Raw genomic sequence first — 26,082 nt, 5'->3', positions numbered from 1 at the left:
AGTGAATGATTCTATCAAAGGAGTAAGGGATAAAATAGCTTGGCTCCTGGAAAAATGCCCAAATCAAAGAGCAGAGGGAAGATGCTGTTCCAGGGAGGACACACAAGGTACAGACTTAAGACAACACAATGGTATTAAAGTTCTGGAATGAGAGTTGCAAGAGGAAATGGTGATCACTCTTTCTTTAGAATTCTCCAGTCACACAGCCCTGTGAGTAAGAGTTTGCTGGGGACCCCTGATAGCTATTTTAGTAGAAGAAGGTGGAAGCCAGAGTCATTCAAGTATCATTCTTTCTTGAGTTCATTCAAAAACAGTATCAGAGCACCTACACGTCCAGGACTCTTCCAAGTCCTGAGGAAACAGCAGTAAACAAGACAATTTCTCTCCACATGGCATCCATACTCGAGTAGACAGACAATAGCAAACCAAATAAATGTAAACACATAAAGCCACCTAGTAGTTAGTGCCATTTCAGAGAGTTGAGAAATAGGTGTTAGACGGGAACAAAGAAAGACCAGTCTGCACCAGAGGATTTAAAAGCTGAAATCAATTATTAAGTTAACCCCAGTGATCAATAGTGGTGCCTCAGGATAGGCAAGAGGGAAGAATAAGAGGGTGGCAGTGGATAGGGCTCTTTCCTTGCCCTTCAAACAAAGGAGCTCTACTTTTACCTGCTTTCTTAATGAGATTAAGATTTCAATGGGGAAAAAAATTCTATATTGCTTTAAGTATATATATATATAAAATATATATATGTGCATGCTATTGTTTAAAATGTTCTCAAAAAAGTTTAGTTGTAAAGAAAAAGATAAATTTTTGCAGCATGAAGATGTAGCAAGTATAAGGAAGACTATTTATGGAAAGGCAAATGTGAAATTTCTAATGGAAGGAAAATTATTTATCTGATACCACTATTAATGAGATTCTAATGATAACTGTGTAGATGATATGCCTTTACTATTAAATTTAGGTTTAAACACAGTCTAAGAAATTTCAAAACATAAATAACCTCCTGGCTTTATAATTTGAACTTTGAGAATCTTCTAGCTTTACAAGACTATCTTCTCTCTTAAATTGTACAGAGTTCAGTCTGATGCTTAGTATAAGAACTTATTAAATGTTCTCAAACCATTAAAGACAGTTATAAATGCCTTCTTGAAACAGATTTTACTTTGTTGAATCCTGACTAAAAAATGATGTGTCATAGGAAATGAATCCATTTTCTCACAATCCTGCTCTTATTTTCAAATCAAAGGAACAGGCAAAGACAACCCCATTAAAGCCATATCAATTTTTTGTTTTAATTTCAAGAAGCTAGGATGGCAAGATAAGGCCAGTAGAACTCTCTAAATTGAATCAAGTCATCAGTCAATTTTATATTTTTATCAATATAATCTACATGAATTATGAAAATATCAAAACACATCTTTTTTTCTGTTTTCAAATTAAGAAATTAAAAACATTTAAGTTTTTACCTTCTAGTAAATTTTAAAATTTATTAAACTATATAAGGACATTAACCATAGAACTACTAAGAAATCTACATTTTGAAGGATGTATAAAAGTAATTCTTTCAAATTAGATGTGTATCAAAATAAAACTAAAATAAATCTCAAATACTAGAGTGAGCACAGACAAGCTAGGACCAGGGAAACTCCATAATATTTTATCTCACACTTCTGGAATATCAAAATGGGAGGATAGTGACCTTTTATCATCATGTTCCATTTCACTTTTAAAGCATCAACACAATATTGGAAGTTTTACGTTTGCCAGTAAAATAAACCTAAGAATCTATAGCTTCAGAACTCTGGAATAAGAACAATGTCAGTTTTGATCATAATTTCATAAATGGCTTCCAGTTTGTGGGCGATTGGACATACCGAGCCGGAGTTGATATACACGTACACTCTTCCTTCCTCCCTGATGGTGCTCTGCATGGGAGCTCCCACGAGTAGATCTGAGAAGCCATCTCCGTTGAGGTCCACAGCACACACAGAAGCTCCAAAATATGAGCCAAGCTGTCCCAAAGCAAACCAGATCCAATCATTGAGAATAGGCGGGGTTACTCACAAAAGTCCTTAGCATACCAAAGGTAGAGACATATTACCTTTTTACCTTTCATTTCATGTAAGATATTTAGTTCTTTTTCATCAATGCTGAATATATACGCCTGTAATTGGGGAAAGAATTAGAAAAGGGTAGGTTGCTATCAGATTTAAAAAAAAACAAAACAGCTTATTTCCACTTGATCAAAACATCAATTTTTATAATATGTAATTATTCAAATGTAAAAATATCTTTTTAAGAGTGGTACAAAGGGTTTTGTGATCCACTGTTACATTAATATGCCTTACTTGCCAAACTAACTTCTCAGGAATTATCTTATTGATCTTGTAGAGACGGCACAGAGAATGCTGTTTGCTTCACTTTTCAAAAATATAGTTCAGAAAAATTGAAGGACCAATGTTCACACAGCAATGTGGCAATAACTACAACCAGAAATAACATTTCCTTCTTTCTAGTCTTACCACAAAATATCTACCTGCCTCAATTTCTTTTCAGCTATAAAACTGGTATATATAGTAAACGTATCCCATGGACATCTTTAGATAACTCTATTTTACAAACAATTTACTTAAAATAAAGAAAGGCCTCATTTGACTTATATTATTTTCCTGAAAGCTTTTGTGCTACATTTCTCCTAAAATCATAAATCTTTCACTAATTCCACTCAATGTGATATACTGTTCATCATTTCTAACCTTAGAAAATCTGAAGTTTTCCTTTAAGATCTTATTCATGCAATTTACTTGAACCTTTGTGAAGTAAGTAAGTATAAAAATGTAATTCTCACTTTGCCAATTTGTTCATATTGAGGAGCTCCTCCGACCACTTCAGTAGTGTGCTGGCTCCGAAAGTGACCAGCTCCAACTGAATAGCCTTCAAGAAAAGAGAGAAAAGTCTGAGAATCATTACTTACAATGGGTAAAATATATCATAAATCTACACACAGAATTAAATGAGACTGAATTCAAAATCACTACATTAAGCAGAATTTTAATATTTAGCATAGCAATACTCAAAATTTGTCATTTATTACATGTTTTAAGCAATTTTGGTGTGTTAGTTATGAAACTAATCACATGGTTTATATTTCCAAGCCCTGGAAATTGAATGAAAATAGTGTCTTTACATCTGTTTATTCCCTGTGTAGTATCAGTAATCAGCTTCTAGGATTGTAAAAGAAATATTTTAGAGTATATAAAGTATAAATTCTAAACTTTAAATAAAAATCCTCCTAAAGTTCAACTTCTTTGCCATATAGTCTTTTACTGCAATGACTTTATGATGCCAAAAGTAAAATATTTTTATGTGATAAAAGGCATAGCAAATTATATTTCTTATAATATTTTAAGACATCTGTCAATCATAAACAAGAAAATGTTGAATGGTAAATGAATTCCTCTGCTTGCAAGTGAATTCTGTTTGAATGGAAAAAAAATATTGCTTATTTTATAATTACTCCTGAGTATAAGATGCTCACATTTGAAACATATACAGTTTAAACAAACCTGTATTTTGTAAGAAATGATAGGAAAAGTATTTATTTTCTTATAATGGAATTAATGCCAGGAAATTTTGTATTTCTATAAAAATATAGATGATAAAGTATCCTACTGCTGACTTATGAGATGATGATAATGAGGAGGAGGAGGAGGAAGAAGATAAAAATAGTTAAGCTCTGGGAAATATTCTAAGAACTTACAGGGTGAAGGTCAATGAGCTATTTTTAGAAGCATATGCTTCCTAATGTTACCCTGTCTCTAGAACGTGGTCCCCACTGGCTTTCAGTTGGTTCTTTAAGACACTATACTTACTCATACATGTTCGAATGAGTTAATTCATGTAAAGTTCTTTTAAAAAGTTCCTGGCATGTGGCAAGCATTCAACAGAGATTGCGTATATTATGGTAAGTTGACTGCATAAAGATACAAGTTTATAAGCATTTCCTAAAATGAACTGCAAAGAGGAAACTAAAGTAGGAGTTCTAGTCAAAGAATTATATTAATATATTGCTGATTATAGTTACATATGTAATTGTAAAATATTAACTAAAGTTTCATAGGTTCTATCTTTAGATGACAGTTTTGAACTTTCTTTTTAATTACCACTGGCCACTTAGAACTTTTGAAAATACAATTTCCCTTATTTATCATTATAGTACTAGTATCTGTAAAGCAGAGATAATTTGAGTTTGTCAATTTTTATAGTACCTAAATAACTTCCATATTTTACTGGATTGTGACTGTTTGCAAAAGCCTTGTATTTATTGGTGGTTATATTGTAGACAAAAAGAGAGCCAGTCCAATAAGACGATCCTGGGGCTCCCATCACAATTAAATCCTGAAAGGAAAGAAGAAATTATCATTTGAAAGTCAAATCTCACCACCTAAAACTTTCTCCAGATACATAACATTTTAAATAAATAGTGAAGAGAATACATTACTATAATAAATTTCTGAGTTATGAGCATTTTATGAAGTTAAAACTATAGCAGAAAAAAAGTCAGAGAAGCTGACTAATGGATTTCTACCTCAAAGTAGAATTTAGAAGAAACACTGAAAGTATAGTTCACATTTATCAATGGATTTTAAAAGTTTAAGATAGAATCATCAAACATTAGAGTGAGCTTTTAGGAGAAAGGCAATGTGGTTTCTATTAAAGAAAATCGTATGTGGGCAATTCATTAGTGCTCATTACAGAGATAATATGTGTTGCCAAAGAGTAAAAAGTGGACTTAATTTATTTCAATTTGCAAAAAACCACTGACCAGTTTATCTAACAATGTTAGCGCAAAAAAAAAAAAGCTAATGAAATTTGGGGCATATTTTATTATAAATAGGAATTTTAGAAAAGGAAACAGAAAGAATGTTGGAGGCCGGGCGAGGTGGCTCACGCCTGTAATCCTAGCTCTCTGGGAGGCCGAGGCGGGCGGATTGCTCAAGGTCAGGAGTTCAAAACCAGCCTGATCAAGAGCGAGACCCCGTCTCTACTATAAATAGAAAGAAATTAATTGGCCAACTAATATATATATAAAAAATGAGCCGGGCATGGTGGCGCATGCCTGTAGTCCCAGCTACCCGGGAGGCTGAGGCAAAAGGATCGCTTGAGCCCAGGAGTTTGAGGTTGCTGTGAGCTAGGCTGACGCCATGGCACTCACTCTAGCCTGGACAACAAAGCGAGACTCTGTCTCAAAAAAAAAAAAAAAAAAATTAAAAAAAAAAAAATATTAAAAAAAAAAAATAAAAAAAAAAAAAAAAGAAAGAATGTTGGAATGAGCTTGCCCTTGTCTGGTACAGTATAAATACTTTCAGCAATCAAGCCTATTTAACATATTTCTATATTTTCTAAATAATCCTGAACTTTAAAAAACAGGTCAATTTACATAGAAACTAAAGCAAGCATTATTGTCAACATTATTAAATAGAATAGTTAATATTTACAGAAATTGTTAACTCAAAACTCAATACAGCTTGATTTCCACCAAAAATATTCACAAATTCATAATGAGCTTTTAACAGAACCTGGGAGATTTAGCGATTGTGTATAACTGTGACCTTTCATAGTATATCCTAGAGCAGGCATCCTCAAACTACAGTCTGCGGGCCACATGTGGCCCGCCAAGGACATTTATATTTATCAGCCCGCCAGGTATTTTTGCCACTGCTGCCTGTTCTGCTAGCAGCCAACTCATCCGGGGCCCACAGTACGCATGTGTGGAATGTGTGCCGCACTCTCCAAGGGCCCTCCAATGGCCCGAGGGACAGTGAACCGGCCCCCTGTTTAAAAAGTTTGAGGTCCCCTGTAGAGTGTCAGAGAATTTAGGAATACTGTGTATCTGATGTAGGAGGATATTAAGTTCTTAAATATCCCAATTATCATAATGTTAATTGAAAGTGTGGATTAATATCCTTCCTTTCTCTTGTAATTAGTAACTAAAAATAACATACTTGGATCAATATTTTCAATACCTAATAAATAACTGCATCTCCTTTTGATTTTCATTACATTTTTGATGAAAGCAATATTCTTTAATATAGACTTAGTTGGTCTTGTGTTGTACAGCCCACTAAATATTTTCTCAAAATACATGTGGAATATTGAGTGGCAAAAATTAAGCTGTAACATTCATAATTTAAGAGACATTATGCAGATGTTACATAATTTTCACTTTAAAGCATAACATCAGTTTTAAAACCTTCAGAATAATTTAGGTTCTATCTATAAACATTCATAGCAGCTACTTTTTGAACTATTACCTCTGTGTAAAAACTGGATATTCCAGCTTGACATGATGCAAAATTTTCTCCAAATTTTCTTACATAATCTAAAATGGATTATAAAAACAATTCAGAATTTCATTTAAAAATACATAATATCCATAATTTTCTTACAAATCCTTACAAATAAGCCTTTTAGGGTCTCTATTTTGCACTATCATTAAAAAAATAGTAGCTTTGATACAATTTAAGATTGCAGATCTTTTCCATATTAATCTTCAAAATATCCCTATGAAATTGCAATAAAAAATCTCCTGCTCCTATTCATGGGAAGAATATGCAGCATACACTCAAAAATTTGTCAATTGTTTATGTAAGATACAGGTAGGATCTGTGACGTTGAGTTCATATCTTCTTTTTATAGTGTATATTTAAGGTGTATATCATTTTGACCTATATTTATTTCACACACAGTGAAATGATTAGTACAGTCAAGCAAATTAACATCTCCTCATAGTGACCTTTGTGTGTGGTAAGAGCACCTGAAATCTACTTGCTTGGAAAATGTCCAGTACACAATACAATGATATTAGCTATAGCCATCATGCTGTACATGAGATCTCTAGACTTATTCATCCTACATCACTGCAACTTTGCACCATTGACCAACATCTTCCCTTCCCAATTCCCTTCATGGCCCTGCTAGTCACCCTTTATACTCTATGTATTTCACACTTTTAGATTCTAAATATAAGTGAGATTATTAGTATTTGTCTTTCTGTGTCTGGCTTGTTGCACTTAGTGTCCTCCAGGTTCATCTATGTTGTCACAAATGACAGGATTTCCTTTTTTAAAGGCTGAGTAATGTTCCATTGTGTATGTATTATTAATATATGTGTGTATATCCCCCCCACACACATACACAGTTCCGTATCTATTGATTTATCTATAGGCACAGGTTGTTTCCATATCTTGGCAATTGTGAATGATGCTGCAATGAACCCAGGAACACATATCTCTATGTGGTACCGCTTTTGTTCCCTTGGGGTACATATCCAGAAGAGGCATTGCTGGATCATATGGTAGTTCTATTGTGTTTCCTATTTTTAATTTTTTGAGGAACCTCTATACTGTTTGCCAAATAGCTGTACCAATTACAGTCTAATACACCTTTACCAACACTTGCTACCTCTTTTTTTTCATAATAACCATTCTAAAGGGTGTGAAGTGATATTTCACTGTGGTTTATGCTTTGCATTTCCCTGATGATTAATGATCTTGAGAAACTTTTCATATACCTGTTGGCCATTTTGAGGCCTTCTTTGGAAAGAGATATTCCAGCCTTTTGCCTATTTTTAAATCAGGTTATTTGGAGCTTTTGCTATTGAGTTAGTGAGCTTATACATTTTAGATTTAACTCTTTATCAGGTGTAGGATTTGCAAATACTTTCTCCAACTGTATAGGTTGTCTCTTTCACTCTGTTGTTTTCTTTGCTGTGCAGACGCTTTTCAGTTTAATGCAGTCCCACTTGATTATTTTTGCTTTTGTTGCTCAAGCTTTTGGCATGATATCCAAAAAGTCATTGCCCAGCCAATGTCAAGGAGTTCTTCCCCTATATTTTCTTCTAGGAGTTTTGTGATTTCAGGTCTTATGTTTGTCTTTAAGACATTTTGAGTTGATTTTTGTATATGGCGTAAGATTCCAATTTCATTCTTTTGCATGTGGATAATTCAATTTTCCCAAGACCATTTATTGAAGAGAGTATCCTTTCCTAGATTTTGCCCAGCTTAAAATACAGACTGAATCAAGATCTTCATGGAGATGGAGGGTCTTTTATTAAAGCCCCACAAATGAATGCTTTTGAAACCCACTAAGGAGACATAGCTTTACTTCTTATGAAGAGCTTACATATGTAAACCTCTATGAAAATAAGAATGAGGAAATCATCTTTTTGGCTTTGCCAACCAGAAAACTTAAATTGCTAAGTTGTTTATAAGTACCATATTCTGTCACGAGTTTTCATTCCTTTTTATATCCTATCCTACTTGATCCTATGTTTTACAATTTTAGGTATGTTTAGGTTTACACCATCCTGAATTTTGTATAGAATGTGGCAAGGTATATATGAGCAGAAATAAAAACTCTACAGTGAAATGTTTTAAAGTATAAACCATAAACTATTAGGAAAGAGTATGATAAAATTTACAGAAACCTAGACTGATTTTTACTGTAGTTGAGAATTTAACATTCACCTTTTATCTTCCTGGCATCCTAAGGCAAAACAGAAATATATATAAGCTTCTCTATAACAACAAATACCAGGGAGAAAAGACCTCAATATTATTAGAGTCAATAATTGAATCCAAATACTTGGCCAGAGTTTTTATAGCATTTTTCTTTGGATATTGGGTTTTTTTTAAAGGGGGGATTGGGGTTACAAAAATTGGAAATTGGCATTCATGTATGTTTCTTAGTTTACTAAAGAGATATTTTTAGAATTTTAGTTTTGTTGAAGATATCATTTTAAATGCCCCATTGACATTCACCCCTAACTTTGCTCACTTCAGTTGTTTATGTCCTAGCTCTACACATGCTGATGCTACCTCTAGCATAGAATTTCCATGGGAAAGACCTTTTAAACTTGAGATACCAGTGTCTTCCTGTTTCAAGTAATACATGTGTATTAGGAAAAAAAGAGAAGAGTGAAAGATTTGCTTACACTTATACTTTGAATCTGAGTACTCTTAGAAGCTAAAAGTAAAGCAAGAAACCTAAACAGTCTTTTTCTTTTAAATTAGATTTTCATGATTTTAAGTGTCTTATAATTATTGGGGATTAGACCCACTTATACCAAATCAAAAGTAAATTTAATGCAAAAGTGGGTAATTGGCAACTAGATACCAGAATTATTCAAATTAAACTGTAGAATTTTTACAGCACAAAGTACATTTATGAAAATTAATGCTCCTGCAATTGGGTAAAGAAAGAAAAGGAATGCTTTGAGTAGTTTAAAAGAATTTAGCTACTTTGAAGCTCTTCCTCTCCAAACATCCAAACTTGAATATTAAAAACACAAAACAAAACAAAGCACTAAAATGTATTCACTTATTTCTCTGGGTCTAGTTAATATCAAAATCATGCCTTACCTTGGTAACATGGAGATATTCTTCTACTCAGTTCTGTTCGTAAATCAGAGGGCATTCCATAGCAAACACCAGTAGGGAGCTTATTTTCATTCTTTATGTAAAATATATTTTTCCATCTATGCCCACAAGTCTGAATGAAATAAAAGTAGACCAAATGATGTCAAGGTTCCACCCAAGATATCTAATTCCATGATGGATCAGTGGACCAATGCCAATACCTACCACAATGGATCCATTTTCTCCTGGCTGTCTGGCAAGCGTGACCCCCAACCACTGATTGTCTCTCTCTTCCAAACAAGTCTTCCCACAAGGGTCTCCAGTAGGGCTACCTACAGCATTTGAAAATAATTGTACTATCAGTTATCCTGAAAACAATATTATTCTGCAAGAGCAGAGAAAGCAAATACGCATGCTCACTCCCAATGCTTTTCCTTCGCTATCATTGTATAGTCAGTGTATAATGTGGGGATAAATGTGAGTTACTCTGTGCCAGTATCCTTATTCTCTCATATAAGGTGATTTTCATTTGTAGAAATGACCTCCAACTGGTAGCACCATGAAGAGACAGACTCAGTAATATAGGAGATGGCTAAGCAACATGACTAGAGTGGGGAGACCAGTTAAAACCAACATGAGCAGTGCAAACACAACTGCAGGGTCTAATGCTTGGAAAATAATTTACCATTTATTTAGCAATGTAAGGAACATCATCAGAGCTCTTTTTATTTTCATTTTTTAAAATTTTTATTTCGGCATATTATGGGGTACAGATTTTAAGGTTTCAATAAATGCCCATTCCACCCTCCCCCAAGTCTGAGTCTCCAGCATGACCATCCCCTAGAATGGGGAACATCTCACTCATTATGTATGTATATACCCGCCCCCCCTCCCCCCTGCCCAATACCCTATTACTGTAGTACCTATGTGTCCACTTAGGTGCTGCTCAGTTAATGCCAATTTGCTGGTGAGTATATGTGGTGCTTGTTTTTCCATTCTTGGGAAACTTCATTTAATAGTATGGGTTCCAGCTCTAACCAGGAAAATATAAGATGTGCTATATCATCGTTGTTTCTTAGAGATCAGAGCTCTTTATAAAACGTTTCTTGTATGAGACATTCAGAAAAACTACAATACAGTCTCACTAATTAAGGCACAGTTTATTGGAGCTGGAAGGTGATGACTGAGCATGCAGAAAGTGGAACATAGAATTAGCATACTAATAATGCACAGCATTTACAACAAACTGCCCCGTGTTCTACATTGAGTGGAATGTGACCTACGTTTTCAACAAAGATAAAATGACTTGGAAAACCAGATTATTTCAGTAGTAAATAAACAAACTTCAATAAGCACTTGGGCAAATGCATAAATAGCCAGAAAGTCAAATATAAATAAAATACTCGTGTGCGATATAGTACTTTGTACAATAAAAGTAATCTTCACAGTGATTTTTTTCTTTCATTAGCATAAATTCTTTGCTGCATAGCTGGGATCCTATTAAAATGCTATATTTAAGTGATTTCAAATAAGTGAATTTGGGGGAGAATGAGCTGCAGTATGAGATTCGTTTTGCTCTCTTTGTTTTCACCCTCTTCAATTGGCACTTGACAATTCTATTCCATCTGTGCTAATTCCAGTGGCAGAGAAGTACATTAGTATCAATCTGATTGGGTAAGGATGTGGAGCTTGGGTTTGCTTAATTTCAAACATTCATTACTAGGTACCAAGTTTTCATACATTTATGGTAACTATTCTCTATATCATTAAGGTCTTTGTCTCCTCATATAGCCTGACCTCTAGATACAGCTTCCTGGGCAAATTCAAAATACTTTTATAGGTAAGGTTAATATTTTGGAAATGGAATTATTTGCACTAAATCCCCTGGGTAGGAGAGATTTTAAGGAGTGTGGAAAGATGTTTGCATATATATGTATTTGTCCTCCAAAATGTCATTTGGGTAGAACAAAACTCTTAATTACAGCTGAACAAAAGAAAATGTTCTAGCCCCTACTCTGGAGATGGATTCAGTAGGTCCAGGTGAGGCACTGACTTCCCTAGTGGTTCTTATGGTCAGGAACACTGTTGCAATGCAACGTGGATAATGTTTTTCTAGCCAGCGTTTATGTAGAATGATGAAATGAAAAACCCTAATTGGCAATGGATTCTGAAGGGCTAGCCTGAAAGGTCTGGAGAAAGAATGCTGGGGTTGATGGGCAACATCTACTACTGGAATGGGAAAAGAATCTTGCTGCAGCCTGATCCTTGATAATGGATGGTCCGGGAAGACACATAAGATCTCTGTGTTCAAATGAAGGAAGGAAAGAAGAGGGTAAGGAATGAGAGGAAAAGAGAGGGGTACACAGAAGGAAGGAGAGAAAAGAAGTATACTGTGGGAGGTGGTGGGTAAGGTCTAACATACATACGGAGTTGTTATTGCGGCTACATAATGCCAAACCAACATAACTGAAGTGAAACAGAACGGCAAACAATAAATTTTAGGTTTCAGTTTGGCTTTTCACTAATATCACCAGTTATTTTTTCACTGTCAAAAATTGATGATAAATGGTAGATTTAGTCTACCTGAAGTTCCCCAGACACAACAGGATGCGATTGCTAGAGGAAATTACGGTGAAATTGATTAATATCCTGCAGGAAGAAGGATTTTCATTTCTGTTAGGGTTAACTACATTTGTTTATTTACAACTATCCTGGCCTACTGCCAAAGATGAGTAAATAGTGACCTCATTCATCCTGGCCAGGACTTTATGGTGTTTGTCATCATCCCACCCCCAACACACAGCCCAGAAATGCATGTGGAAATGGAAGGCTCAATAAATAAAAAGCAATTCAAACTTCGATTGTGGTTTGACTAAGCATCTTCTATTTGCATGATGTATCTTAATTCAAAATGTGTGTCCAAAAGGATGAATGCATAGCCAAAAAGAAAATTCATAAAAATAAAGTCATGAAAGAATGACTCTTCCACAAAAGAAAAACTAATCCTAGTAAGGGAGCAAACACATATACTCACATTTAGATTTGTTTCTCATTTTCACTTCTTAACACTGCCTCTACCATAGAGCAGCCTCCAATAGCAACAATGCCACCAAGGTACTTTCAAGTACTGGTGAAAAGCTAGGAATGGTTCAAAGAACATCCTGTAAGTCCCCACTACCCTTCTTGGTCCTGTTTTTTTTTAAACTTCTGGAAACTTTTATCTCCTTTTCTTCTGTAGTGCCTCCAGAATCATGGTATAAGAGGTCAAACCTTCTTCAGCTTATGTTCAGGGCCTTCTCCAAGGCTTTTCTCTCTTAACCTTGCAAGCTCCCAAGGCCACTCCTTTACTGCGTGGTACTCAGCCTTGATTGGACATTAGGACCGACCCAAGGGAGTTGTAAACACCTGAGCCCCACTGCCAGAGGTTCAGATTTGATGTAACTGGGTTGAGATCCAGGCATGAGAATTTTTTAAAAGGTTCCCAGGTAAGTTGTAGTTTACAGTTGTGCCTGTGAACAACTGCTCTGCAATGTAGATTGTTTTATGCCTTTTCTTGTACTGTATATCATATTTGAAAAAAACCTACTGTTTTAAAAATAATAGTGATATCTTTTTGCCTCCCCCCTCCCTTGGTTTCAGCTAGCTATTGAAATAGAATATCCAATGTTAAGCAAATTTTCTTCATGGAGAAATACAGTATTTCTAATTTGGTCAAAAATGATGATCATGAGAACTGTCATGAGGAAGCTAATTCTCATGAATTTTCCTGACAGAACACCATAAATAAACTCAGATTATCTTTATATTTTATCCAAATGTCATGCTGAAATGATTTAGAATCTGGTTTTCAATTCGGCTCATACATTACTAATCTAAACTCTTAGTAAATCAAATCAGCTCCATAATTGAAAAAGTACTTTACACAGTTTAACATAAAAGAGGTCAGCAGAAATTAACATGTGATAATTTTCCGTGCTTTTATACAACTAGAATGACTAATTCTTAACACAGTTGAATGCATTTTCCCAGTAGACATTAAGAAAACAAAGCCACATAAAAACCATCCCACTTATTCTAAAAATTAAGCCCATCTTCCTCTTTTTATTTTCATTTTGGAAAGAAAAATATAAAAATATATGCTTCCTATTAATACTTCAGTTTTTTATTTCCACCTAATGATTGTTATAAGTATATACAAATGTGTATGTAAATATGAACGCACAGTAATTTTGATGAATGAAAATAAAGAACATAAGTACAAAGCCAAATAGAGAGGTGTACTCTTTACTTCCAGCACTTTTGTTATTCATATCACCAGTTTTAGTGTCATTGCTCCAAGTGCCAAAAATGTGACAGGGACTATCGAAGACTAGATATTTGTTCTTGCATGTCACCTCCATGACAGCAAATTGACTTCTGTTGACAATGGCATTCCCACAGCTCAGAACAGTGCCTTCCATTCAGTAGGCAGGAACTCAATACATATTTGCTTAGGGAGGGAATTTTGAAATACACAACTACAAAAATCTTTATTAGAGTGTACTACTGCATAGTTTTCACCAACATCTCAGGGACCTAAGCTTTGGTGAGATCTTTTCCCTTCATTATGATTCTTCCCTACTTCTTTTTCAAAATATTATTTCCTTAAGTTTTAAGATAGTAACAGATGGTCTGAGGAAAACAGCCTTTGCAAGTTTGAAGATCTTTACATCGTGTGTGATTTGTGAGTAGGATGATTTAAGACCTAGAATCAGCTGGGACCCACAGGATGCCTATCTCAAAGGGTTTCTGCAATGATTGTGGAGCAAATGAGTAAAAGTGCTTGGACAACAGCCTGGCAGAGACAACATGCAAATGTTAGTTGCTGTTGACATCATTATTTTAAGGATTAAGTTAAACATATTATTAAGCTGCACATACGTCACAGCATACAACCTCCTCCATAAAATACACATGGCACATCGTCATTGGGGAGCCTTATCCTCACATTAACTCATTCTATGCCCACAGTAATAGCAGAAGATGAGGAAATTGGGTCTTAAAGAAATTGAGTAACTTGCCTAAATCCATGAGGCTGGTAAATGGAAAAGATTAGAATAAAAAATAACATTAATCTCTAAGTTACTCTGCACAACTCTATAGCATACACAATAGAATTCTACAAATATTTCAAAAATATGAATTAACTAAAATCAATTTCACTTTCTGAATCTTTTTTTTCAGCTTAAAATGTGTAAAATATCAAGTCTGCCCATAGACTGTAGAGTCAACTTTCGAGTGTTCAAGAAAAATGTCATTGACTTGGTCCCTCTCTGCTTTTTTTCTCCATTTGGATCAGTTCTCAGTATTTTGGCATTTCCACTGATGTAAGATGGACCAAGGGAAAAGGTCCAACTGTAAGTTCTTCTTTCTATAACTTGTTGACGTTCGAGTGAAACACTTTGTGGGTGGGGAAGCCTGGGACTTTTGAATGCAATGAAATGTTTGTATCTGCCTGTGTCACTATACCGTGGCTTCCCCATTAATTCAGACACTTGACTGGGGCCCTCAGTCTGACTTTCTGGCTACTAAGACAACATACACACTTATCTCATCTTTCAAAACTCATGACGTGATTTCAAGTTTTAGAAAAACAGTGAAAGCCCTTACTTCCACCAATTGATTTTTTCTAAAGTTGAAGTTCTATTCCATCAAAAGATGAGTCCTATAAATTTCAAACTCTTCTGCTCTAAGATTTTTCTTAAATAATCCTAAAATAGTGTTCCATTATGTGTTTTATAAAGTCATTTATTCATTTTTATAGAAACAATAACTTAGAGAATATAATTATACAATTCCTTTACCCACATACATTCAAAATGTTAGAAAAACATATGTGAAATTAAAGTGAGCAAATCAATTTAAATAGGACAATATTATAAAACCTAGCATTGCAGGGCTATAAGGATTAAAGAAAACTGATGCCTGTGCATAAAACACTATCTGGTACCTAGTAGATGTTCAATAAATGGTCAATGCTTTTGCTTCCCAGGGTACTTACATTATATTGATTTGGTCAGCCAGCAGAGGGCGCTCACGGTGCTGTGAGATTTGATAAGCAGCCTTCAGCTCTCTAATCCAAATGACCCCTTCATTTAGTTTTTCCTGTCAACCCCCAATTACTACTAAATCCATTATATTAAACTATGTACTTTTCTCACACATCTAATTAAACATGGTGGTGATGCTTCCAAAGATAATAGTGACGTTTATGAATTCCCAAGAAATAAAAATAATTTTGGGTAATAAAAAGCAAAATATCCAAGTTTTAGAAGAGATATAGGACATGAAAGTACTAAATGTCTAAGATCCTTTCCTCCACCTAGTCTAGTAGCAAAAGAGTCAAAATATCAAAACATCAAATTTAGAAACCATTCTCAAAGTATTTCCTTTTAGAAGTACTTATATTTAAATGTCATATTCTCAGACTGCCTAATCAAAGTCTGATAATGGACAGCAATCATGTTCAGTTATGAGAAATAGTTCATATAACCATAGGACTGAAAAATCCAGGTATTTTAGTCTCTTATTTTATTTTGATTTTACTTGATTCTATTCTAGTCTATCTAGAAAGAGAGTTCAACATTCAGGTGAATGTCTCCAGAGAGCAGTGCTAAGCTTTGGGGTTGCAATTTTATAATCTGGGCTAATTCTGAGTCATCATTAGGCCTCACAATTCTAGACAACAAGAAAATGAACTTGATTCTAGGTTCAGGGTCTCCACCAAGGACCGTGGTCCCAAATTTCTTCAAAATCCCACAGAAAACCTGCACAAGTCTTTTTAATAACTACAGCAAAAAATGTACCCTAACTGATATATTTAGTGAGCATAATATAAAGAGAGAAAGTTACTCTCCAATTATTATATATCTTCTAGGTACCAAGTAGTTTTAATACACATACACACATATATTAATTCATTTAATTTTCATAACATCCCTATGATGTAGGTATTATCATCATCATGCCAATTTTATGAATTAGGAAGCTGAAACAGGGGGGAATAAACATCTTGCCTAAGGGCACAGCACTAATATTTGGAGAAAGGATTCAAACCATATCAGCCACCACCCTGTGCTGCTGTATAATAATTTATGATTAGTACTTTTCCATGGTAATTCCAGATATTGAAATTATTAATAATCTCATATTAGAGAAATAAATATGCACTATAATCTTGTATTTCTAAAATAACCTACTACTAAAATATTATATATTAACTTCCAACATTAGAAAATAAGGGAAAAAATTCCGTACTTCCATAGTTTTCAATTAATCTCCTGGATTCAAAAATTCATTTGAAAAACTATCACTAATATGTGGATACCATTTTGTGTATCTCTGAAAAAAGATCGAAACAAAAATGTGAGCAGAAACAAAGCTCCAGGGAAGTTTGCTTGGTGGTCAGTATTGAAATTCTGTGCTTAGCTTTGGAATTCATAGGATAAGATGCATATAAGAAAAAAAAAATTAAAGGAGATCAGGAATATAGCAAAGTTTAAAAATATGTGCAAGAAATAAAAATTAGTGAGGAATCTATCACATTGTCCTGACCAATGTAGGGTCAAACTGAGATGAGTTACAGATATCAAAGGACAGGTCTCTGGAAAGTATGTAAAAGAATTAGATGTTGCAGAGACAATGATTGAAGAACAAAATGATGATATTCTAATGATGACTAGAAAACTTTCACAAGAAGACAAAGGATGATACTGGGTTGAGCTTGGCCTAAAAGGTTTCACAAACAGATGGTAGACATTGACCAGGGTTGTCTTCTACATAGAGCATGATTTTAAAAAGACATGTCTAATCCACTCCACATAAGGAGGCCTATAAAATATATTCAAAAGCTAAGCCTACAGTCTTACTATTTGTAAACATATTCATTGTGAATTATAGTATTTCATGTAATTTATATAAAATTTCTCATCATTTATTAAAATTCTTGGGGGTAAACTGAGAACAACCATAACCGAGCCCAGTCCGGTCACTTATAAGTCCAATTAAAACATCCTTGTTTTCTAATTTGATGTTTCCTGCTATTCTTAAAATTAAAAATCCCTGCTTTTAAATACAGTAAATTTCAAGCTCCCTATCTCAGGAGTGGGTGTTATTGTTTGGATTGCCTGGTGTGAGTAAATGGAGGCTTTGGAACCCAAGGCTGACCTAGATCCCTTGGAATGAGGTTGAAATGTACACCACACCCCACAGGATTTCACCCAAATCTGGAAAATGTATCCATTCATTTCACATTTATTGAGAACACATTTCACATGTGCTCTTCAAAACTGGTCAGAATTGGCTCCACTACTCAGGTTTCACTCCTGCAGGAAGCTTTCTTTCATCATTCATTTCTTCTCACCACTGTGTACTTCTCTATTGTCATCCTTATTACATTACCTCATAACTATCTGTTTACCTGTCTCTCCTGTCATCTAGACTGAGTTCTTTGAGGGCTTCAACCATGTCTCATTCAACTTTGTATTTCCAGCACGTAAGCAATCAATAAAATGAATTAATGCAGGAACAAAAGAGTTGTCACTTGCCGTCATTTCTCTGTTCTCAACTCTCTGAAGTCTAGCTTCACCATTCAAACTTGCCTTATCAAGATTACTAATGAACTGATTCTCTCTAAACCCAATGAAACTTCATAAATTCTCATCTTGCCTGATGTCTTGGCAACGTTTAACACTACCAACCACTTCTCAAGGCACTCTCTTTCTTTGACTTCTATTACGCTACATTGACCTGATTTTCTTGCTACCTCTTTGGCTTCCCCTCCTCTTGTCTTTTTCTCAGGCTCCTCTTTTCTTCTACAGTGGTTCTCAAACATGGGTGAATATTGGAATCATCTGGGGACCTCTGGCAACACTTGATGCCCTACCTAGACCCACCCCAGAGATTTTATTAGTTTGGGATGGGGTCACCCAAACTGGTATTCTTAATGATCTGCAGAATTTGAGTTGCAGCCAGAGTTGATTAGTACTATTCTAGCCTCTTCTCAAATTGTAGGAATCCTCAGTTATCTACCCTTGGCCCTTTCTTTGATCTAGTCACCCTAAAGAGTTCCCAGGTTAAGTTCACACCTCCATGGCATTGATTATCACCTGTACATCAGTTATTCTTGCCTCTGAATTGCCAGTACAGACCTCTCTCCTGCCCACCAGATCCATATATCCAACGGATTACTGGACATTTATTTCTATGACTCACAGGAACCTAAAGCCAATGAAACTCATCATTTTGCCAGAAATCCTGCTGCCCTTCCCTTTCTCCATCCATTGCTTCATCATCCAGGCAACAGCCCAAGCTAGAACCTGGGTAATATCTTTGAAAGCTTCTTTTTCCTCTCTCTCATTCAATAATTACCAACTGCTGTTGACTCTGTCTTCTAAAGATCTGTAGAATCTCTGTATTTTTCTCTATTTGCACTGCCACTGTTCTAGCACAGGCATCTGTAATCTGTAGTCTAAATTATAACAAAATCTTCCCACAACTGACTCACTACCTCCAGTCTTAACTCATTTACTCCAAAGCATTCACTACTCTTCAACCAGAAGAATCTGTCAAATGCACAAATCTTATCCCTTCCCCCCACCACCCCACCACCCCGGAAGGGGAGAAATACAATTTAAAATATTTTAAAAGGACTGTCACTGACATCTCATGATCAAATGGGAAGCATACTGATTTTAGAACTATTCATGTTTTCTATGGTTACTTAACAATTTTATTATCAGGGAAACATAGTGTAAACATTTCATGATTCATATGTTTGTTTGCAATATGAAATACATCTTCATTCCTCTTAGATAAATGTTTCCACCGTGTGTATGAAGAGTCCCATGAAAAGAAATACACTCATTCTGTATAGTTTCCCTCTAATATATTACTTCTTTTATACTTTTAGATTTCATCTCTGTGATAGTTTTTATGCTGTCTTAGTGTTTTCCCCCCGAAAGAACGATACTGTCAGTGGTTTGCTTTCTTTCATTTGTAGCTTTGGATATGCATATAGTCATCCATGAAGATTTAGCTAACATTTTACCAACTTGACCTTCGTCAATATGTACTTAACCATAGCACTATATATTTGACTCTAAGTGTTAAAGGAATACTTTTTCATATCCTACACTTTTTATTTCATTTCTAAAATACAGATAAAATTAAAGTGTGCTAGATTTAAAAAAAAAAAGACCCAGTTTCAAACACCTTAGGATAAATTCATACTTCCAATGTTGTACCAAAATCATTCCTGCCTGCCTCTCCAACCTGCTGTCCAGTTTATACTCCACCATCCAACTGGACTCATCTCTCAGGTCTTGAAAGGTCCCTTGCCCTCAAAGGCCTCAGGGTATTTACATGCACCGTTCTGTCCGGCACACTTTCCCATGGCCTCTGCCTCTGGCTAACTCCTGGTTACTATTCAGTTCCTCACATGAACATCAATTCCTCAGAAAGACATCACCTTACTCTGGTAACTAGATTAGCTCTTCCCACCATACTTTTCTATAATAACCAAACCTATAGACTATACCTTGGGACAAGGAGCATGTTCCTTTTCTATGCCCAGGCTCTGGCCCTTAGGCATCCCTCAATAAATGACTGAATACAGGACCCACATGTATAATGGATTACCGTATCAGGCCCGAGAACTGTTGCCAAGATATCTTTGATCACTAGGTGTATCCTCAATGACCAAGTAAACTTGAGGCAAAAAATAAAATGCATTTAAAAAGCCTCATCTCTCAAATTAGAGATTAAGAGGAAACCTCATCCACTCAATTTGAAGATGAGGTTTGCGAAATTGCTGGAAATCAGAGAACTTCTTTCTGTTAATCTGATAGTTCATTAATGAGGCTCTCTGTCTTGATTTTCTGCAGAAGTAACATAACAGCTTATGTTCAGGGACGATTTTTCAAAATGAACAATCTGCATCAATCTCAGATTCATAAACTACAACTTAAAATACATTACAAATGAAAAAAGGAAGTTATCAAGAAAAACATATTTGAAGTTTCAACAAGTGAGACATTTGCCACTTATTGTTAAACTAACAACTTTTGTGAGTCAAGTAAAAGTGAGGGTTAGAGCCCAGTTTAGAGCTCAGGCCTGTAATCCCAGCACTTTGGGAGGCTGAGGCAGGAGGATGACTTGAGACCAGGAATTCAAGACCAGCCTGGAGAACATAGCGAGACCTCATCTGTAAAAAGAAAAAAGAAACACTAAAAAAAAAAAAAGTGAGACTTAGATAATCATTAGTTTAATGACATAATACTCAGCCTCTTTCAATAGGTTATGTAGTCATGAACCAGGAGGCTGGTTAAGGTAATTTTCAGAAAGAAATTCAAAGAGGGGTACTGGTGACTAACTTGAAATGGGTCATTGGTTTTTCCAGGAAGAAAAATAAAGGCACGAGGAGGGAGCTTGAAGGCCCAGTAAGTATAGAATACTTGGTCTGGAAAAGAAAAGTGAAAGTCCTATTCATTTTATACATGGCTACTGGGAAAGCACCTGCTAAGAAGTTAGTATTATTTTACACAGGGAATTTATGTTTCTCTACAGTAGTTCTTTCCAATAGAAATATAATGCAAACCCATATGAAATTTTCAATTTTATAGTAGTCACATTAAAGAAGTAAAAAATAAGTAAAATTTTAATATTTTATTGAATCCAAAATATTACTTCATTATGTAATAAATATTTTTAAATATTTCAGTATGTAATCAATATCTTTAACATTAATGAGGTTTTTTGGTACTAAGTCTTTGAAATCCAGTATGTAACTGATAACAGCTCTCATTGCAGACTAGCCACATTTCATATGTTCAACAGCCACATATGCTGAGTGGCTACTGTATGTGTAAATATGTAACTTTATACTATTATTCAGATGAATGTCAGTGTGTGTGAGCATGTGAGCATACATGTATGTGTATAATGCTATTAGTGGTAATTCCAAAGCAGTGGAAATATTTGGAATGTCTTTTGAATAACCAAATAAAGACCATCTTTTTATTATAATTTGGTAACCATTTATATATTTTATGTTCTTATTCTTTGAATATTGGTAACTTCTAGAATGGACTATGCTTCGCTATATTAATGGAGTCATTATTTGTGACATCTTGATTCAAGAACCATCTGTCAACAAAGTTTCCTTTAAACAAGTCTCAAGGAGGACACAGAGTGCCTGAGGGGAAGATTAAGTGGATATATGGAAATCACCACGGTGTCCTCAGACAGTCTTCATGAGCAGGTCTGGGTCTAGCCCTCCTGATGAGACTACCTTCCTCTGGTGTCCAGAAAATGAGAGAACAGAGACCTCTCAAGCAGGCAGAGATGTGGAAGATGACTAATTGTATGCAGGCAGAAAAGCACCTGTGGTACTATCCAGGCAACCTTCTTGATATGGCTTCTGCAGTTAAATCACTTCACTAAAAGAGGTATCTTACCCCTAACATTTCTCATCCTGGGCATTCTAGATAAATGGGCATTTGCTGCTTTCTTCTGATGATGGCTGCATTGAGTATGGCATGGCATGTGACAACATTATCCATCGGGGTGGGGTAGGGAGTGGAAGTACTGACCTCCTCTTCTGAGGGAAGGAGTCTATCTGAACCAACTGTTGATCTGAAATTCTACAGACTTACATATGAATATTTTGAATTGTGTAGGAGACGGGCACCATTTTAAGACACCCTGCACTTTCATATTCTTGATAGCAAAATAAAGTTATTTCAAATGTAAGAAGACATCTTACGAACATGGCAATCATAGCTCAAACTTTAGTTATTACATATTTTTTGATGAGCCAACAAAATATTTTTGTTGTGTTTCACTTCAATTGTTACCTTTTAATTAATACATTTAACTTTTAAACTTTTGTCCTTATTTATTAACCTTGACCTGATTAGTACAGATAACACATAGATACCAGATTTAAGTAGAAAATAGAGATAAGAAATAAACCATCATTTGGTGACTATCTATTATGTGTTAGATACTGAGCTGGCATTATTCAAACGTTATAGTCATCATATTTGAGATGGGACAATTGAAGCTATTTTATACAGAAGTTTCTCTCTCTCCCACACATACACACAATATTCTGAATAACATGGCTTATATATATTTACACACACCCTTAAATTTCTTCATACACAATAGTACAAAGCCCACAAACCTGACAATCCTAAAATATCTTTGTTACCAAGTTATTGTTTTCCAGTGTTTTGTTTTGAGACATTAGCCTCAATTCCTATTTTATAGCTTTAAGTTACTTCTGAATTTGTTCTGAATAGAGACACAGTTTCTTCATTTAAGGAAAAAAAGGTATACTTTTTTAAAGAATGTTACATGAGAAATATCAGTCAACTCTATGGCAAGTACTCAAAGCTATTATGACAGCTATCACTGTTTTTACCAGTTAACTGACTAGGAATCTTGTCTTCCTTTTTGTCTTTCATCTCAGTAAGTACTTTGTATATTGATCACATTTTGAAAATTAAAACTATCACTTTGACTTGTCATTTCTAATTAATTCTCTTACTCAATAAAACTTTGTTTCACTTTACTTTTATCTTTCATCCATCCAACAAATCTTCATTTAATTCATGTTTGTTACAGTTCTACCATGTGCACATTTTTCTGAGAACATTTCTTTAGTCAACTCCTATGCTCCACACACCCAAAGGATTTAGGTTTTCCTTCAATTCACAGGCATTATCATCTTAAATTTTATGTAATATTATGACATGATCTATCCAGTTAAACACAGACATCCAGAAATAGATTCAGTCCCCATCCAGACAGGAAGTAGGTGCTAAATACCAGTAGTTATAATGTCATGGATCAGGAAACTATGACAACAGAAATGAAATTGTTCCCTCCTGAGACCTTGCCAAGATCCCCAGGCAGACTCTGCTCCACTCCCTAACTTTTTACCCCACAACTCTCTCTCTCATGCAGTGAAAATTACGCTTTTCAAAAGTATTCCAAATGTATAGGTTTGTGAATATTTTATGCAGTCCAATCTGCCTGCTAGGATGGAGGATGCTTGACAAGAGGCTGGGACTCAACAAGAAGCTGTACAAGCTATAGACAATTCCTGGACTTTTATGGGTAATCTCTGAGTTAAAAGTAAATTCCATATGTTCACACTCTATTTGAATTCATGCAAATAAATGGAACCAGCTTCACAGTTAAAAAAAAAAAAAGCAAAGACTGCTATGAAAAGGAAAAGGAGTTAGATGCAATATTAGCTAATTTCAAAAGTCCATTTACAGCAAAGATAAACAAATGAAGGGAAGCAGCTTCACAGTTTAAAAAAAAGCAAAGACTACTTATATAAAAGAAAAAGGAGTCAAAGATGCAATAGCTAGCTAATTTCAAAAGTCCATTTATAGCAAAAATAAATATTAAAAAGTACCAATTGTGACCCTTTATTCACCATTTACAGATGATCCATCAGTTCAGCAGACGACACACTGGACCCTTCATTTAATTTTATTTGCATTGAAGATGCATACATGGAAGGAAAGGTCTTAGACTTTGCATCCAAACAGACTTGACTTTGACTTGGGGTCTCACCTACCTCTCACTAGCTAAGTAACTTTAGCAAAGGTACGTGGGACTCTCTGAGTCAGAATCTTTATATGTAAAGTAGGAACAACATCAACCATGACCCAGGGTTGTTTTGAGGTGAAAAAAAATTAAGCAATATGTATAGCAGTGCCCAACGCTGTTTGGAACAAGATAGGTCTGGATTAACATTAGTTCCTCTTTCTTCCCCCACTAGTCTGTGTACAAAAAATTTGCTTTTGGCTTTGAAACATGAAACTTCTCCCCTCCCCCATCAGTACATATTTTTCAAGTCATCACAAGTCTAAGAACAGACATTAAAAAATGACTGCAAAAAGATGGACCCATTTAACAGAGTTTTGGGAATGAAAAGTTATGTTAAGCCTCATGTTAACTATATTAACAACAGAGATACCAATTTTCCTTGTGCTTTTATGTTGCATAGTCTAATTAAAACTATATCATTTTTTTAAAAAGCCCTTAGGCTAAATGACAGGCTATGGGATCATTTCCAACTGCTATTCCTGATATGCCCCTTAGCCTGTTCTTTAACAAGGGTGATAGGTCAAAGATGGAAATAAAATTCTTAAATCTTGGCTTAGCTGGATCCTGTCGTTAATATGCTGAGAGACTTTAAAATGGGTTTCGCACGTGGTGGGATAGAAGGAGAGGTGAAGAGAAGGTATCATAAGAAACTTTTTTCTGTGTAGTTTTTTGTCAGAGTACTGCAATCGTTGCCATAAGCAAACGGGAGAAAAATATTGATAGAAAGGGATCCTTTTATATTAAGAGAAAGTGGTGTGGAGTTAAAACTGAAGCTCTGTACGCTTTACACTAGAAGTAACAGGCGACACGAGTTTTTTCCAGGACTGGTCCCGCGGTGCGGTCCACAAGCGGGAGTGAGGGGTGGTAACTAATTCTTGGTCCCAGACTAAACTCACCCAGCTGGAGCTGTTCGCACGTCCGGCCTGGATTCTTTCCAATCCTGCATCTGTAAATCGCCCCGGGATTGACCACAGAAGCGTTGGCGAGCCAGTTGGCAGTGGGCGCCCCCACTACGAGCCTAAAGCGACAAACGTGCACGTGGCTCAGACGTGAGCCGTGCTGCCCACTGGAGTCCCCGTCTCCACCAACGTGCACTGGCAGCGGGGCACCTTCCCCTCCTCCTCCTCCCCACCACCCCCGCGCCCAGCCGGCCACCTCTGACGGTTTCAGGGCCTTGCCCCAGAGCACACGAGGAGCTGCCACCCCGAGATAAGTTAGTTTCCCGGGGAGGTCTCCAGCGAGCTGGCTGTCGCGGCGGTTCCCTTCTGCATTCTCCAGGGAGAGGAAAGTTTGAGCCGGGCAGGGAATCCCTGGGGCGCCGTTCTCACGCGGCTGTGAGATGCCCAGAGCGCCGGCGTCCGACTCCACTCACCAGCGGTTGTCCCCGTGGCTGTGCAGCACGACGGAGTAGCCGAACAGCGTGTCCGGGGGGCCCTGGTAAAGCAGCGCGCTCCCGGTGTCCACGTTGTAGGCGCGTCCGGTCGGGACCCCCAGGCACAGCAACAGCATCACCGCCTTCCGGACAGCGGCCCCTCTGGGGCGGGGGCCGCGCGTCGCTTCTCCAGCCATGCGCGCTCCGTGGGGAACATTCAACGCCAAACCGCCACTGCCCCAAAGTTGCACGACATGCGACGGCTGGCCAAGGGGGAAGAGCGCCCCAAGAGATGAGGCGCAGTGTGTCCGGCCGGGCTGGCGAGAGGAAAGGAGGGAGGGAGGGGGAGGGGAAGTCACCAGCCGCGGGCGGAGCGATCGCGGCGGCCTGGGATGCCGCGCGCCGGCCGGGCCCCACGCCCCGATTCTGCGGTCGGGAGGTGCGGGTGTTCGCGCGGTCCCGGGGCGCCGGGCTCTGGGTGGGGTCCCGGGCGTGGTGCGAAGGCGCGGGGCCGGGCTCCGTCTCCCCCCACGCGCGGCTGTAGGGGGCGCTGGGGGACCTCAGCTGCGCAGGACGCGCGGCCCGGCCCGGCCTCCCCGCCCGCAGAGCGCGGGA

At 36.6% G+C, this 26,082-nt stretch overlaps 1 protein-coding gene across 2 annotated transcripts in view; it reads right to left on the bottom strand.

Moving 5' to 3' along the window:
• The window catches only part of ITGA4 (integrin subunit alpha 4), a 78,539-nt gene extending 52,779 nt beyond the window's left edge, over positions 1–25,760 (bottom strand). For both annotated transcript variants that reach the window (XR_012920583.1, XM_012785814.3), the window contains exons 1-9: positions 25,468–25,760; positions 24,992–25,113; positions 9,654–9,760; positions 9,432–9,561; positions 6,324–6,391; positions 4,278–4,407; positions 2,858–2,943; positions 2,111–2,173; positions 1,884–2,021 (exon numbers count right to left, since the gene is read on the bottom strand). Coding sequence is in view for 1 of the 2 variants with exons in the window: in XM_012785814.3 (XP_012641268.2) it covers positions 1,884–2,021; positions 2,111–2,173; positions 2,858–2,943; positions 4,278–4,407; positions 6,324–6,391; positions 9,432–9,561; positions 9,654–9,760; positions 24,992–25,113; positions 25,468–25,664 (1,041 nt within the window). In the remaining variant the exon portion in view is untranslated. The remainder of the gene's footprint in view (positions 1–1,883; positions 2,022–2,110; positions 2,174–2,857; positions 2,944–4,277; positions 4,408–6,323; positions 6,392–9,431; positions 9,562–9,653; positions 9,761–24,991; positions 25,114–25,467) is intronic.
• Between the last annotated feature and the right edge of the window lie 322 nt (positions 25,761–26,082).

This window comes from Microcebus murinus, chromosome 8 (genome assembly GCF_040939455.1).
Source record: "Microcebus murinus isolate Inina chromosome 8, M.murinus_Inina_mat1.0, whole genome shotgun sequence".
NCBI lineage: Eukaryota > Metazoa > Chordata > Mammalia > Primates > Cheirogaleidae > Microcebus > Microcebus murinus.
This window is presented reverse-complemented; position numbering and strand designations above follow the sequence as displayed.